The sequence below is a fragment of the Ursus maritimus genome, unplaced genomic scaffold (assembly GCF_017311325.1).
Source record: "Ursus maritimus isolate PB19 unplaced genomic scaffold, ASM1731132v1 scaffold_13, whole genome shotgun sequence".
Classification (NCBI taxonomy): Eukaryota; Metazoa; Chordata; class Mammalia; order Carnivora; family Ursidae; genus Ursus; species Ursus maritimus.
In genome coordinates this window covers 61,324,320-61,341,858 of record NW_024423675.1, presented here as the reverse complement: position 1 = coordinate 61,341,858, position 17,539 = coordinate 61,324,320, and the positions used below count along the sequence as shown (strand labels likewise).

Genomic DNA, 17,539 nt, shown 5'->3' with positions numbered 1-17,539 from the left:
GGCCAAGTGGAAAAAACAACAAATGCCAGTAAAGATTCCATAAAACAGCAACAATGAGGAAGAGAAACCAAATGTAGGTTGCCAGAAGGTACAACAGAAACACCCAGCAGTATAATCTTGGGCAAAACGCACAGGCGTGTTTGTTTTGGAAGTTCAGAGTCAAGCATGTGGGTGGACCCAATTAGAAACACCAAACTGAGGCACAGCACAGAGTCTCGTGTTCTCTCTCCCTTCCTGCACCCTCCCAGGCCCAGCCCAGACCACATCCCAGAGAGATGACTTGACTCAGCTTTGGACAAAAAACCACCTATTAAAGCATGCTACCCACCGCCCAGGGCACTATGCATCCACTCTGCATTATGCCCCCGCTCTCCCTGCAGAAGCATCAACAGGTGGCTCCGTGACACCTGAGGCCACAGGTCAGGCTCTATGAACTCAAATGGAAGCAGACAGGATGAGTGAGCTCTGCTTAAAACAAAGTCAAGAATGCCTTCCAGATAAGGAAGCAATACACATGAGGTGACCAACGTTCCAGAATCCCAAACTTATAATAAAACTACTGGCACGAGCCCAGCCTCCCTCCTAGCAAGAACACCTCCAACCTGCTCCTAACTCCTCACCTGCCTCCCACCTTACATTCCATTCCCATATTTGGCAAACATGAGGCCCCTTCTCATCAGAAAGGCCATGGCTCCACTGTTTTAGCCTTGGAAGGAAATGCAGATGGGTACAATACCCAAGGATGACAGTGAGTCTAATAATACTCAAATAAGAACAAAGACTTATGAGCTCTTTCATGTATACTGTCTGTGGATTCCAACTTCAGTCACCACCACTTTAGGTGGGAGGTGTCATTGTTCCCTTACAGATAATACAACCGCAGCACAGAGGCAATCTGGTTCAGGAATCCACAGTCCACCCATTAATAAATCATGAACACAGATTCCATAGTGGGGGAAATATTCATTTGCCCAGAACTTCAGTAATAATCTCATTCACTCTCATTTTGACATGACGTAGCTTGAAGCTACTTCCCTTGGAGGCTATTACCAAAAAAATTATTGCCTTGTGCCCACATTCCTCTCTCATCCTCTCTAGCAGAAATACACCCAAAAGACTGTGTTTTCCATGTGTCTAAGGTACCTGCAGACATGATTATTTCTTTCAGGAGGAAAAAAATTTTAAACAAATTGCTAAAGGAAAAACAAGCAATGCCATCAGTTCAACAAATTCTATTTTCTTAATAAGATATAATTTTATTATATTCTCATTTTTGTTTAGGGGGGAAAAATCTATATTTAATGCTTTTAAGAACCTTCAAAAAATATCTTAACAGGAGATTTCTGATATAAGATATCAAACTAAAGATGACCCTAATCCTTCTCTTAGAAACCACTTCACACAGGGGCGCCTGGGTGGCTCAGGAGGTTAAGCGACCAGCTCTTGGTTTTGGCTCAGGTCATTATCTCCTAATCGGGACATCAGCCCAGCTCAGTGGGAAGTCAGCTTCCCCTCTGCCCCTGCCTCCACTAGCATACTTTCTCTCTTTCTCTCTCTCTCTCACACACATGCAGGGCATGTGCTTTCTATAAATCTTTAATAAAAAAAAAAAGAAAAAGAGAAATCACCTCACAGCACGGAGCATGAATACAAACACAAAGGCCATCTTCAATGATGCCCAAATCACAGCATATGAAGACAGAAAATGGATAAGGAGTGGCAAGTGGATTCCCAGAATAGAGCAAGGCCAAACTGAGTGCCTGCAGAGAGATGCCAGGAACAGAAAGCCTAGAAAGGTTCAGGCATGAGCCCAGGTCCTGGGAGAAAAGCCACACACACAAGTCAGCCTGGCACAGGCCAGCAGAGGATGTTCCTTCCCTCGGAGCACTCCTGGTGAAAGCAGGCAGGCTTCTCCCTCACAGCACCAGACAGTGACCACTCATTCTCCTGGCAGCACGAACCACAGACAGCAGCCTTGGGGACCTGGCACAGGGAAGATGGTAACAGGGACTGAACCTCGGGTGATTTTCCAAGAGGTTAAGAGGATGGAATCTAAGGGGCTCCTGGTTCAGTCTCAACTCTGTCAATTAGGAGAGATGCGTCACCTTGGGCAAGCTGTTTAACCCCTCTGTACCTCAGTTTCCTCAGCTATAAAATACGATAGTAACAGGTTCAAAATCAGAGAGTTGATGTCAAGACTGAATGAGTTAAAGCTCTTAGAATAGTGTCTAATACACAGCAAGCACTAAATGAATACTAGCTCCTTGTCCTCCTATCGCTATCTCTTCCCCCAGCATACATGTGTGCATACACACACACACACACACATACACACACACACACACACACACACCCCTCAGCTCTTGAATGCTGGCAGCAGAATTAAATTCACAGGCATGTGACTAGAAGGGCCTTATCTAAAGAAACTGAACAACCCCAGAGAAATATGCCTGGATGCTGACATTTGGCAGTTAGCAACAAAACAGTCAGTTCTCCCCCAGATCATTCCACAGTAAAATCCACCATCTGAAACATCATCCTATGTACACATACACAGAGGTGCCAAACAGCTTTATAGTCTATTACTTTTAAACATGTTTGTGAAATTCTAGAATATCTACGATAAAGAGCAGTTGCCAAAACTTCCAGATTTTTTTAAGAGGATTTAGAATAATAATAATCACAGCCAACTTACAAAGCCCTTATGATATACCAGGCACTCTTCTAAATGCTTTACATACAGCTACTCACTTAACCTTACAACAAGCCTACATGAGAAAAGTACTATTTGTAAACCATTTCACAAATGAGAAGATTAACAGTGCACAGAAGTTAAATAATAGGGGCGCCTGGGTGGCACAGCGGTTGAGCGGTTGAGCATCTGCCTTCGGCTCAGGGCGTGGTCCTGGTGTTATGGGATCGAGCCCCACGTCAGGCTCCTCCGCTATGGGCCTGCTTCTTCCTCTCCCACTCCCCCTGCTTATGTTCCCTCTCTCGCTGGCTGTCTCTATCTCTGTCGAATAAATAAATAAAATCTTTTAAAAAAAAATGAAAACAAAATCTAACTTGGATTTAAAAAAAAAAAGAAGTTAAATAATATACTTAAAGCTAGGATTCAGAGTCTAGCTTCAGGGCCTTAACTGCTATGCTTCTCAGTAATAACTCTCCAAGTCTGAAGACTGAAAAAATGCTTTCAAAATTTGGAAGGAACCAACCTAGAAATCTATACCTAGACAAACTATCAATCAAGAGTGAAGGAAGAATTAAGACATTTTTAGACATACAAGTCTTGAAATTCATGACTTACAAATTCTTTCTTAGAAAGATACTGGTGATTATGCTCCAACAAAAGAACGAGTTAAACCAAGAAAGAGAAAGATACAAGGTCGAAGAAACAAGAGATACAGCAGAAGTAAGAGGCAAAGGAAATTCTCAGGGTGATGACAAAAGGGAAGTTCAGGAAGTCAGCTGGGCAGCAGGTCCATAGAGCTACCAATCCAAAGAGCAACAGGAGGACAAAGGACTCCCAGACAGAGGTCTCCAGGTAAAAAAAAACAAAAACAAAAAGAACCAATACATCACCTTACTGGTTTGAATATGCAGAAACATACTGAAGATGCCAAAAGATTCAGAACAGATGAAGAAACCAAACCACCAGGAAAAATAAAACTTTTTTTTTTTTTTTAGATTTAATTTATTTATTTGTCAGACAGAGAGTGAGCGAGCTCAAGCAGGGGGAGCAGCAGGCAGAGGGAGAAGCAGGCAGAGGGACAAGCAAGCTCCCCGCCGAGCAAGGAGCCGGATGTGGGATTCAATCCCAGGACCCAGGGATCACGACCTGAGCCGAAGGCAGATGCCCAACAAACTGAGCCATCTGAGTGTCCCGAAATATAAGACTGTTTTTATCACAAAGGGAAAAAATGCTGAACAGTAAAGGAAATATAATCATAGTATCCTACTTGACTCGCCTGGGCACAATATTGACACAGTTTAAATAATGTAAACACTGAATAATGAATTAACCAATTATGATAGAGCAATACTGGGATGATTAGCTTGCAGGGCAAGGTTGGGCAGAGTGATCAAGGAAGGGAGAGATAAATCTCCACCTGCCAACATAGGAAAGAAGCCAACAGATAAAATCCCAAAACTGATTAATCAAACAGGTAATAATATAAGCCTTTGGTGAATAGCCTGGACAGGAGGTAGGGGAAGGAGACAGAAGAACACTTATTTTTCATTATTAGCATTTACCCACGTGTAAGTATTCCTGTGATAAAGATGAACCCACACTACTGAGCCCTGGTGTAAAAACAGATAAACCAGTTTAGGTGACACAAAATTCTAATCTTAATATACAGAAATAGTCTTACTTTGGCTCTTTGCTAGAACAGTTCCCTGTTCAAAATAACAACTGGTAAGACACATTTAAAAGAGCTGTTTCTCACCTACACCTTCCGTCTACAATACCTGGTTACACTCTTTATTCCAAGAGGCTTACTAGAGCCATTCATACATTATCATAGTATCACAGTGACATGTTTAGACGCTACTTCTTGAAGACTATTATTTCCATAATAAACTATATTAAAATTATAAATACAATAATATGTTAAGTTATAAAAACATAATAAACCCATTAAAATAACCAAATAAATTCCATAACAAATTGAGTCAATGATGTCAGTTCAGTTTTCCACAGTGGTGGATCAATGCACTGAACTGAAAGATCATTTTTATACCCACGTGATTTTTTTCAACACTTCTTTTTTAATACAACTGTCTTCTAATGGTCTTAGAATGCAACCCAAAACCAAAAGCAGTACCTCTTTCATCCCATAAACATTCATCATTATTGCTTTTTCATCATAACTACTCAGGGTCCAGTGTTCCCAACCCACACAGCTCCAATACTTCACCAAACTCTTCACCATTCAAAACACAGTCACTCATAACTCTGTTTATCTGATCACTATGGTTCACCTTTGCTGTAGCAGTGTCTTACAGAAGGAAAAACAGTCAGACATGAATTTTATCCCAGGCCTGCAATCATCATCTAGCTCCTCTATACCTTGGATAACTTCCAGAACATTTCTGAACCTCAGATTCTTCAGCTGGGTAGAGGAATAAAACAGAGCAGCAGAGAACTGTTACAAGAGCTAAAAAAAAAAAATAATAATAATAACAGACATAAAATACATAGAAAATTGTGGCTACGTAACACATGGCAACTGTCACCAGCAGTTACTGTCACCAACTTCATTTCCATGTAAACCATATCCATCCTCTGACACAAAGGTCACCTGGGCGGGAACTGCTCCTTGGTTGCTGTGGAGCCAAAGCCCAGCAGTGGCCAACCGACAGTGGGCTCTCAAGTGTGTACAGAACCCAAAGGGGCTCCGAGATCCAGCTCACGCCCCAACCCCATCCCCAGAAAGCATTATCAGCCACTCTTGGCCCCAAGGTTTCACCCTCTGCTCCACTGCAGCACTCTGCAGCCCAGCACATCCACCACCCAGGTTTTCAAGTCTATTCTAAAAAGGAAAATACAGGGGTGCCTGGGTGGCTCAGTCAGTTAAGCATCTGCCTTCGGCTCAGGTCATGATCCCAGGGTCCTGAGATCGAGTCCTGCATCAGAATTCCTGCTCAAGAGGGCACCTGCTTCTCCCTCTGCCACGCCCCCTCCTTGTGTGTGCACACGTGTATGCTCGTGCGCTCTCTCTCTCTCAAAGAAATAAATATAATATTTTAAAAAATAAAATTAAATTAAAATTAAAAATAAAAAAGAAGATACATCCCTCACCAGGAAAATTAACTATGGCTACATTTCCGAAATATAAAAAAATATTTTTTAAATACCACATTTACTTCATTCATATATTGCTCCATCTTCCCAGTCTCACCATGAAGATCCTCTTATCCCACTTTTCCCACTCAGAAAATCTTTAATACTAACACTGGAAGATAAAAATGGATCAACCTAGTAGGTACACTTTATTGTTTCAAACACCCTTCCAGAATATGAAATTAGGTAAGTTCCCATTGTTTGTTTCATTGTCATTATAGTACAAGTTTATCTGAAAAAGCGTAAGAAAGGCCGAGGGACTGTCGTTTTGCAATTCATATCTTTAATTAGCTGTACATAATTAAACTTTTAAATCTCTTGTGCACACCAACAAAGCCCCAAATTTCTGCATCCCTGAGCTGCTTCTGCCGCCACTGCACCTGCAGGGTGATCCTAAAGAGGGCTTTCCTCCATCGACTGCAGGCAAAGAACAGCTGCCTCTGGTTCTCTGAGAGAACCCTGAGCAGCAGTCTCTGCTCTCTGAATGCAATGTGCCTATGTGGTGAACACTTAAAAGGCTTACCTGGGAAGGAAACAAGACAGACATGGTCACCTAGCATACTGAAATATGCTCACACAAATAAGCAGAGGTGATTGCTTTACCAGAAGAGCCACATAAAGTGAGTCACTAACAAATTATCTTTAACTCAGGTCATGAACACAAGCATGTGATTTTTCAAACTTGACTACAACTGCACGCTGATACATTAAGCCCAGAAACAGCTACATCTGAGCATTGTGTAAATTAGATAGACTACTAAGGAGCACCTTGCTTAAACCTTCTGCCATGGATTAACTGGAGTATAGAATGCCCCAATATGAATAAAATCCCCATTACAAACCAGAGTATACCTATACACAGTAAACATTTCATGGAATAGCGGGAAGAGCAAAGTATATCAACCTCCTATCAACTGTGGTGGATTTGTCCCAGGGATGGCAAAATATACATATAGGTCCTTGTCCTTGTCCAGCCAGACCCCAAATGCATCTTCCTGGGGATGCACCTGATGTGATAAGGTGAATACAGACACATGCTTAGGCTGGAGCCAAAGGAAACCCAGCCTTGTCAATTGGTAACCCTCTTACACTGTTGGCGGGAATGCAAATTGGTACAGCCACTTTGGAAAACAGTAGTGAGGTTCCTCAAAAAGTTAAAAATAGAGCTACCGTATGACCCAGCAACTGCACTACTAGGTATTTACCCCAAAGATACAGATGTAGTGAAAAGAAGGGGCACATGCGCCCCAATGATCATAACAGCAATGTCCACAATAGCCAAACTGTGGAAGGAGCCAAGATGCCCTTCAACAGACAAATGGATAAAGAAGATGTGGTCCATATATACAATGGAATATTACTCAGCCATCAGAAAGGATTGGAGGGTGGGCCAACCCAGTGATGGGTATTAAGGAGGGCATGTATTACATGGAGCACTGGGTGTTACACGCAAACAATGAATCATGGAACATTACATCAAAAACTAAGGATGTACTGTATGGTGACTAACATAACATAACATAACATAGTAAATAAATAAATAAATAAATAAATAAATAAATAAATAAATCTGCACTGTCATGAATTAACTCAAAAAAAAAAAAAAAAAAAAAAAAAAGGACACCCAGCACCTTCATGGCACACAGAAGAGAGAAACTGCTTCTCGGAGGCCAGAATGTAGCTTAATCTTCTTGTATCACTCAGGAAAAAAAACTGCCTAAATTCTATCTATTTCTCAAAGCCCTGCTCAAACGTCATCTTCACAACAAAATCTGCGGTAAACTTCAGCCTTAATTCTTTCAATGACCCAACTCTTTCTTTCCATACTTAACTGAAACACACACGGAGAAAGAGATATCCAGGTACACACCTCGCCTTTACTGCTAGACTATGGACTCCCGTCGGGCATAATCCATAATTTATCTTGGCCCATGGCGGCAAGTACACACAAGCACCTAGCCCACGACAGAGATGCAATAAATATCTACTGACTGCATATGTGTTTTCAAATCTTAACTGTGAAACAAAAATCAAAAAACACTGTCTCTGGCCTCATGAGTCAGACTAGTAATGAAATGTAAGGGTATTAAGTAGCATTACAAGGGCTAGATGGTAAGAATACAGCTAAGTAAACAGGGTGTATGAGGCACACACAATATCATCATCCGCATACACAGCATCCACCATTTTCAAAGCCCTTGCAAAACTATATCCTCACAGATTCTTACAACAACTCTGGAAGAAAGGAATTATTATTTCAATTTAACCATGAATAAACTAATGACTTGAATGACTTGGACAGGAACACACCAGCTAGTTAAATGGTAGAGCTAGAACTACTTATAACAGACATATGGAAAAAAAGGAACAGAAATGGGAAAAGAGGCCAGCACCCCAGGAAATAAAACACAGTCCTCTCTTCCATCCATCACTATGATACCACAAAGGGTGATCATAAATCTGCCAACTTACCTTTTCGTGAAGAATGCATAAGGAAGAGAAAAAAGATTTGCAATGACTTTTCACTGGCTTTAATCCAAAATTAGCCACATTTTCTCACTAGAATTAGTGTATAGATCCTTAAATATGTTAAATTCTGTGTGTATGTTTTTAAATCAAAAGTGGTTTTCAAATCTCAACGTTTAAGAAAGTTGATCACCACGTGCAGTGGTACGAAAACAGGACCAGGCTTGGCATATGTATGTAAGTATATGTACACATACGTACGTGTAGATTTGTGCATGTGTGTGTGTGCTGTAGGTATAGAGGTATTTATAAAACATAATTCCTTGGATAAAACCACTTTTTTCATATGAAAATTTCAAATTCAAACGAAGTTTTTTATACAACTCAACCTTTCATACAGTGATGGGGAGGCATAAAGTGGCACTATCGCTTTGGGAAATTGGCGATTTCTACTAACCCTAAATGTATGCCTACACCAGGACTCAGAAATTCCACCGTGCACGCACAGATCCATAAAAAAACACAAACGTTCAGAGCAGGTTTAGCCAAAACACCCAAAAACTGGAAGCAACCCAAATGCCCATCAATACAGGCATGGAAAAACTGTGGCTTCTTCCTTAAATGGAAAACTAACATCAATCAAAAAGAACAAATTAACAGTACACACAACAGGGATGGATCTCACAAACAGTACAATGAGTGAGAAAAGCCAGACACAAAGGGTATATGATGAATTTACATGATGTTCAAGCACAGGCACAACTTATGTGGGTCACCTCTCAGCGGGGTGCAGAGCCTAGAAAGGGGCCGCAGGTACCTGCGAGGGCAGCTGGAATGTTCTACATCTCGATCTGGATGAAGGGTACATGGGTGACTGCACACATGCATAATCACTGAGATGTAAGCCCAAGATTAATGCACTTTATTGTACGATCTACTTCAAAAATATTCTCCCTCTTTTACAACTATCCGGTAACCATGCATGGACATTTTACGATGGATTCCTCCCAAGAAAACACACAAATAAGCTAGTGAACAGGGGAGCATGAATACTGTTAGCATGCTACGCAAGTACATCTCTTCCTTTAAATGCAGTACCTAACGCTTAAACACTGCTCACCAAACACCGGCCAAATGGATTTCACAGGTGGTAACAACTGTTTATGTTTTAGAAGCCCAGAGAAATCCATATATATGTAGAGACAGCATAATATCCTCAATAATACACCCATCAGATATGAAAAACTATGGCTCTTGTCCAGTCAATTACTTCTGTCACCTCTGTCCAATGAATTCCTTTGTTCTTGTACTTCCAAGTACAAGAAATACAAGGCAGGTGTTAAACCATCACCCAGAGCAAGGCGGACGCTAACCAAGTAAGGTGAGGATGACAACACCACCTTCACTGCTTACAGAGCCAGTCTCACACACGGGCACAACTCTTTGTTATGCAGACAGGCTGACCAAAAAGGCTGAGAGCATGACTCGCTGGCTGGGATCATCTAATCGAACCTCCCAGACTGGGCAGAGAGCCGCCCTGGCGTCCCTGCTGGTGCGTAGCCCGCCACCGGGACAGGAGAGTGAGGGCACCCAAGAGAACGGACACATCCGGGGAGGGACACAGGCCAGTGGGAACCGTGTCCACCTTAACATGTTCCTCCTGGGACACCGGAGACAGAAATCACAGTTCGGAAAGTGTCACTTGGCAGCAAGTGGAGCAAAGTAAGTTCTGAATCCACGGGGAGGGGGCTCAAGAGTACCACCCCAAGTGATCAGACAAAAGTGCAACAAACCCCAGCTCACCTCGCTATTGTGGCCCCGCAGGTTGAAGTTTATTCTCTGTGGCGTGTTTCTGTCCCTGCGGCAGTGGCTCGAGGTGAAGGTCACCCCGACAACGCCCCGGCCGTTGCCCGTGGCCAACCAGCCCTCCTCATAGTAGCGCCTGCGGCACACCGGCTTCTCCTTCTCACTCTTGGGAACACGCCCCTTCCAGGACAGGCAGAGGATGTTGGAGTCGCTGCAAAGGACAGGCCCATGTTCCACCGCTGCATACATACTTTTTTCCAGCGAACGGTTTTATTTAAAAAGTAATGCTGAATGCCGAAAAACTTAAACCAATACTTTTCATGGATCAACTGATTGATTTTTGTGGTTGGCTTGCGTTGTTTTCCCCGACCCCTTTTAATGAAGACTGACCTGGATCTAACTACAAGGTCAGTATTTTATAAAGAGCCACCAAATGCATAGTGAAAAAATTCCTCTAGAAAAGATGATGGCAGTCTGCTAGGAAAAGGTAATGCTTAAAAACAACATGCGTCCATTTTTATTTTCAAGTCCTTAGAGGAAGAGCGTCATTAACACGTGCTGATCAAGAAAGGGGATTTTCTTCTTTTTACTCAACTTGGTTATTCTCATTCAGCCTGAGATTCCAGTTTAGTGTAATATGATTCCAGAGACAAAGGGTTGCAAATACATAGATTTCAAGTAACTTAAGGCTTTGAAGAATCCCTCGAGCTGGAATTTTCTCTTCAAAAGTTCAGATGCAGAGACAGAACACATGGGATCATCTTCCTTCTGAAGCCATCCTCTGGCGTGTTTTCTCAACTACACAAATTTCTGCTGCTAAAGCTGAAAAAGATTGCATAAAGGGAAAAAAAGGCACACAAACCGTGCAAAACAGACCAGAGTTTGTGCAGACAGCAGTCCAAGTTCAGAAAGAAAAAAAGACTCTCCCCACTGTTCTGAACCAGAAACTTCCCACCTCAGGGCCCGGCCTGGCTTCCCAGCAGGCAGGTTGCTGTGTCCTGGCAGAGAGCTGGGCTCCATCTGACTGGCCCTCCACAGACCGGTGCACTCTTCAGTGCCATAGAGGCGGAGAGAGAAAACCCCTTTGCTCACAGAGCCAGAAGGTTCTAAAGCTCTTTAAGTGGCACAAGTGTTTGCCTTGGGTGAATCCTAAATCCTCTCGTTGACAAAACAGAGCCTCACTACAGGATTCTATCTCTTTTGCCCAGTCTCCTTCTTCCCTCCCCTACTGGCTTCTCCCCTTTCTGTTCCTAAAGATACCTATTCTTCCATCTTGAAGGAAAAGACTATTCTCAGAATTAAGTCCATCACGTACTCTTCCTCCTATATGCAAGTCTTCTTGGACTCAACAGGGAAGAGAAGCCCTTAACATGAAAACAGACAAGAGTCGGGTTCTTCCGCACTGTTTCCCTAGAGAGTCAGCGTGCTGTGCTGCTGGGCGCTCTCCTGCTCACATTCAGAGATGCTTCCAAATGCCACATGTACAGTCCAAGGAAAGGAAGCTTTGCTTGGATGTTCCTTGATACTTATTTTGTAAATACTGGTTTCAATTGCTACTTTAAAATATTCTCCTATAGATACAGGAAAGGAAAAGGGAAATAATAAATTAAAACTTCGAGAATACAGTTAACTGAAAAAGGCAAAGGAACCAGTTCAATGTTCAAACTCGTCCCATCATACCTGACCTTGCTTTCCTGAAGTCATACACAGCCAGAGTTACTTCTCAGTCCAGAGTTTTGAAGTCTGTCCAAATCACCAAAAACACTGGAAAATAAAGTGCAAAACCCACTGCATGATGCCGCCCGCGCTGCCTGACACCACACTTCTCCCCCGGCCTCCTTCTCACTTAGTTCCTTCTTTAAACTGCAGAGGTATTTTTGAGGCTTGAACTGTGCAAGTTTTTTTTTCTTCTTTTTGCAAACTTTCTTTACCCGTGAAGACCATGTGGAAAACTGACCATTAGTAACATATTTTTCTCCCCGGGCTCCTGAGCCCAGTAGTGTCAAGTTGCTCCATCTGATTCTTAAATTAATTTTCATCAGTTGTAAAACTCTTCAAGTGTGCACAAGAACGAGCCTGTCTTCTGGTGTCAATGTGTATGTGTACAAAGGAGGTCTTAGATATACACAGACATACGCTCTTCGATGGGCACCAAAGCGTCTGTCTTCCCAGTCATTTCAGGAACCATCTGATTAATCACAGCTTGAAGGCCCTGGAGTCTTACAAATCTGTAAAACAAAACAGGATATATATATATATATATATAAAGAACTTTAATACACTGATGAAGATAGGTTCTAACTGAATAACTGCTGTAACTGAAACTGGGAGACCCCATCTTTACACAGACACACACACCCCAAATAGAGCTACTGATTGCTCAAATTCAAATAGTAAAAGGGTACACCTAGCCAGCTCATAGACAACAGACAACATAAGGAGTTTGAATGCCATGGAGCGTTTATTCAATCTGCCAGCAGCTGGGCATATTTGAATGAAACCATCCCCTCTGTTCTCCCACACTCTGGGTCCTGCATGTGCAACTCAATCCCTCCAGGGGCCATCATCCTAGTTAAGCAGGGAACCTCAAAAAGGAGATTCAAGAGGCTCAGGCAAGTTACCTGATTGGTTTTTTCACTACGGGTGAAAGCTGCTGCCTGAAAACACAAGAAGCAAGGGCCTTTAAAAATGCCTCCATCCCTGATTGCTGGCAGGTCAGACCAAAGAACAGCTGTTTTCATAGCTTTTAAGCTGTCTACTAGTGATAAAGTCCTAGAGAATCTATCTCCAGCAAATCCACCCTTTATTCCTTCCTACCGCCATCAGTGCAGGCCTGCATCACATCCACAAAAACACTGCACAACACGGTCCCTAACTTCTCCAGACCATCCCACCTTCCAGAGGGTCCTCGGGGTGACCTTTCTAAATTTCAAGGCTACTTGAAGAACCTACACTGTTCTGCCCTGGCCCAGGCAGTCCCCTAGAGGGCTAGTTAAAACAGCCTAGCTCCACCCAAAACACCTGTCACTGAAAGTCCATGCATTTTCTAACCAGTTCCACGGAGATATTCAAACCCCAGCAAGACCCTTCTCCTCTTCTCCAGCCACAGCCTCCAGGTCCAGCCCTGCCTGTGTTACACTGTTGCATCTGGCCACTTCCTGCCCCCCAAAGGGCTGTGCCCTTCCTCTCCTTCATGTCTCCACTCCTTGCCAAACCCCTACACACTTTCCTTAAAACCCACCTACAATAGTACCCGTTCTGTGAAGCCTCCCAGAGCACCTTGCACTACCTTCCCTAACAGCACTCATCATGCCACATTCGAACACTCTTCTCTTATGCTTCTAGTGGCTGGGAACTATCTTTCTCATTCCTGGCGTAGAGTCTGGTGTAAACTAGGTATTCAAGTAAAAGTTTACAGGAGGCAGGCAGGAGCAAGGCAGCAGCTACACATAATTTCCTTGAGATATTCTAATTCAGATGAGTCATAGTATATATATTTTGTATGAGCCTATAAATTAAAACCACTAAATTCTCTCAGGCATTCTCTCAAGGAAGCACTTGTACTTGAGGGGAAAAAAGTAAAAACAAATACTATAAAATTCAAATTAACACCAAGTTTCTCCTCCTAAAATGCTAATACCACTGTATAATATAGCCTTAGTCCCTATTCTGACTTGGGACAGCCACAGATGGGAAAAGCAGACACAACTTCTCAAGACCCAGCTATATATACACAGGTTTTAAACTATTTAACAGCAGAATCCATGATTATTAAAGCATCCACTTTATATATGACAGTGTAAGCTGTCAATTCCCCTGAAATCCTCATAGGGAATCTATAGGGTCAAAATTATTTTCATAATAATACTAAGACATTAATTTGCCTTCTTCACTGTACTAACAATTGTATCAATGGTGCAAAAGCAACAGTGGGTCAAACTAACTCAGCTCGTTAGCACCAGTGAAGGCACTGGTACCAAAATCTATCAGTACTCATGGGGATTTTTTTATAAATGCCAGCCTCACTTAACAATATTCTTGATGCAGGGGCACCTGGGTACCTCAGTAGGTTAAGCGTCTGAATCTTGATGTTGGCTCAGATCGTGGTCTCAGGGTCATGAGATCAAGCTCCGCGTGGGGCTCTGCACTCCATGAGGAGTCTGCTTGAGGTTCTCTCTCTGCCCCATCTCTTTCTCTCCTTAAATAATAAATATGGGGCACCTGGGTGGCACAGTAGGTTAAGCATCTGACTCGGTTTCGGCTCAGGCTGCGATCTCAGGGTCCTGAGACAAGAGCCCTGCATAGGGTTCCACTCTCAGTGTGGAGTCTGCTTGAGATTCTCTCTCCCAATCCCTCTGCCCCTCCTGCTTGTGCTTTCTCTCTCTCTAAAATAAATAACCAAATCTTCAAAAAATTAAAAAGGAAAAATAACAAATCTTTTTTAAAAAAGAATATTCTTGATGCAGTACAAATTACTAATTTTATTAAGTCTCAATCATTAGCACATGGTTGGTTAATACTCTGCATTTCAAACCATGCAGTACACAGAAAGCATCCCTCCTGACTCCTGAAGCACAAGGGTGGCCCGGCAAAGGCACCTGCGCTGTCGTGTGAACTGCAGGCTGAACTGCTGTTTGCTGCATGGAGAACCATGTTTACTGCATAGAATGAATGACTAATTACAGTAATTCAGGCTTGGGTCTTTGGTAGACATTTTCTCAAACATGAACAAAGGGAGTGTGTCACTTTAAGGAAAACAACTGACAGAATTTGCTGTCTATAATAAAAGTTGAGCGCTCAAGTTAAAATCAGAACTTTGGGAAAACCAGCGTCTATTACTATGAGCTTGACAGCTCGCCCAAATTTAAAGATATTCTGCATGTGACTGGAGGTAATATTAACAAATGTGAATTTTTTATATTGCATTTCATATTTCAGAGTGTGTCAGTATTTGGAAGATTCACAAAACTTGGCGAATCAATATTTTCCAAATGACCAAAGCATGAGGATACAAATTACAACTGGAGTAAAAGAGCCATCAAGATGCAAGAAAGACCAAAAGATTTTGATCTAACCAAGTACAAAAAATTCACCAATAACATTTAAAATTCCCTACTGCTACTAACCTTTAAGAAACTGCCATTTGTTAAGTTTTAGTATAGTGTCAAAAAAAAAATCCCAGGGGCGCCTGGGTGGCACAGCGGTTAAGCGTCTGTCTGCCTTCGGCTCAGGGCGTGATCCCAGGGTTATGGGATCGAGCCCCACATCAGGCTCCTCTGCTATGAGCCTGCTTCTTCCTCTCCCACTCCCCCTGCTTGTGTTCCCTCTCTCGCTGGCTGTCTCTATCTCTGTCAAATAAATAAATAAAATCTTTAAAAAAAAATCCATGATTATCTGAGAAGATTATTAAAATACTTCCTTTTCCAACTACATATCTGTGTGGTCAGGTTTTCTTCATATATTTTAACAAAAACAGCATACTGCAACAGATTGAATGAAGAAGCAGATATGAGAAGCCAGCTATCTTTTACAGTCAGACATTAAAGATATTTTACCAAAATGTAAAATGATGCCACTCTTCTTGGTAAATGTTTTTAGTTAGAAAATACAGGTTTCTTCACACGAAACATATTTAAAACATTTAGTAGGATTATTATTTTTATCTGAATTAGTAATTTTTAAAAATTTCTCAGTTTTAATTTCTAGTATGTTAAGTATCAATGGCTAACACGTACATAAACAAAAGCTCTTGTGGGTCTTCAACAATTTTTAGGACTATGAAGGGTCCCTGAGACCAGAAAGTTTGAAAACTACTGATACAGGCTAACTCTCCAAAATGTAAGCCTTAAATACTATTATACTAAAGCACGTAAGACAAATTTCTGTAGTAAAAGCACAGACAAAAGTGTTTCATTCTATATATGTGGCTATGGTTTTTAACCCAACTTTTAAAATTATAAAGCACTACACGGGCTAAACAAATAAGGCAAGTGTTTTAAGGAAAAATGACATACTACTTTATGATGACTCAGATGAGTAACAGACACAAAAACCAACAACGAAGTACCACAACTGTGATGCCCTGATCACTGAAAGGCTGGCACCTACTCTAGTGCTACCCCGGACAGAAACCCATGATGCCGCACACCTTCCTTCCTGCGTACTCACGAGGATAAGAAAATGAAGACAGAACTGATCAGCTTCTGAGAGCAGTTCACTATCAATTCAACACTCCTAAGTAAAAGGGCCTGGTATGGAAAGATTAAAAAGCAACTATTCAACTGAAAGCAGGGACTCCAACAACAGTATTCTATACCCATGTTCATGGCAGCATTATTCCCAACAGCCCAAAGGTGGAAGCCACCCCAGTGTCAACAGACAGACGAATGGATAAACAAAATGGGGTCTATACATACAGTGGAATATGATTCAGCCTTCAGAAGAAAGAACTTACCGGGGCACCTGGGTGGCTCAGTGGGTTAAGCGTCCGACTCTTGATTTCAGCTCAGGTCATGATCTCAGGGTCGTGAGACTGAGCCCCTCAGAAGATTCTCTCCCTCTCCCTCTGCCCCTCCCCACCCCTCATATGCGCACATGCTCTCTCTTAAAAAAAGAAAAAGAAGAATAAGAAGGAGGAGGAGGAGGAAGAAGAAACTTTCTTTTCTGCTGGACACACACTACAACATGGATGCACCCCAAAGACATTCTGCTCAATGAAATAACAAGGCAGTCACACAGCGACAAATCTTGTAAGTACACTTGTATGAAGCACCTAGAAGAGTCAAATTCATAGAGACTGAAAGTAGAATGGTAGCTGCCAGGGGTTGGGGGTGAGGGGACTGGGGAGCTGTTATTTCATGGGTATAGCAGTCCAGTCTGGGATGATGAAAACACTTTTAGAGATGAGCAGTGGCAACGGCTGCAAAAGAATGTGAATGTACTTAAGGCCACTGAGTTGTCTACTTTAAAGTGATTAAAATGGTGGGGCGCCTGGGTGGCTCAGTCTTTAAGCGCCTGCCTTCAGCTCAGGACGTGATCCCAGAGTCCTGAGATCGAGCCCCGCATCGGGTTCCCTCTGCTTCTTCCTCTCCCACTCCTCCTGCTTGTGTTCCCTCTCTCACTGGCTGTCTCTCTCTCTGTCAAATGAATAAATAAAATCTTTAAATAAATAAATAAAAATAAAGTGATTAAAATGCTAAGTTTTGTTGTGTATATTTCACCTTAATTTTAAAATCAAGTAAATTAAGAAAACCAATTATTCTTACAAAGTCTTTCACTAACAGATTGAAAGTAAATACTCCTAAATTTGGCAATATGATATTTTTTACCCTGAACACCGTAATACAGGCCCAGACCTGTTTTTGGTAATTAGAGCTGATTTTCAGACTATTCCTGTAAATCACTGAAAAATCATTTCATCCT

General features: G+C 42.1%; 1 protein-coding gene across 1 annotated transcript in view; it reads right to left on the bottom strand.

Moving 5' to 3' along the window:
• The window catches only part of TULP4 (TUB like protein 4), a 191,699-nt gene that overhangs the window by 157,759 nt on the left and 16,401 nt on the right, over window positions 1-17,539 (bottom strand). The window contains exons 2-3 of the mRNA XM_040628010.1: window positions 11,798-12,345; window positions 10,115-11,688 (exon numbers count right to left, since the gene is read on the bottom strand). Coding sequence (XP_040483944.1) covers window positions 10,115-10,366 — 252 coding nt within the window. The 5' untranslated portion in view covers window positions 10,367-11,688; window positions 11,798-12,345. The remainder of the gene's footprint in view (window positions 1-10,114; window positions 11,689-11,797; window positions 12,346-17,539) is intronic.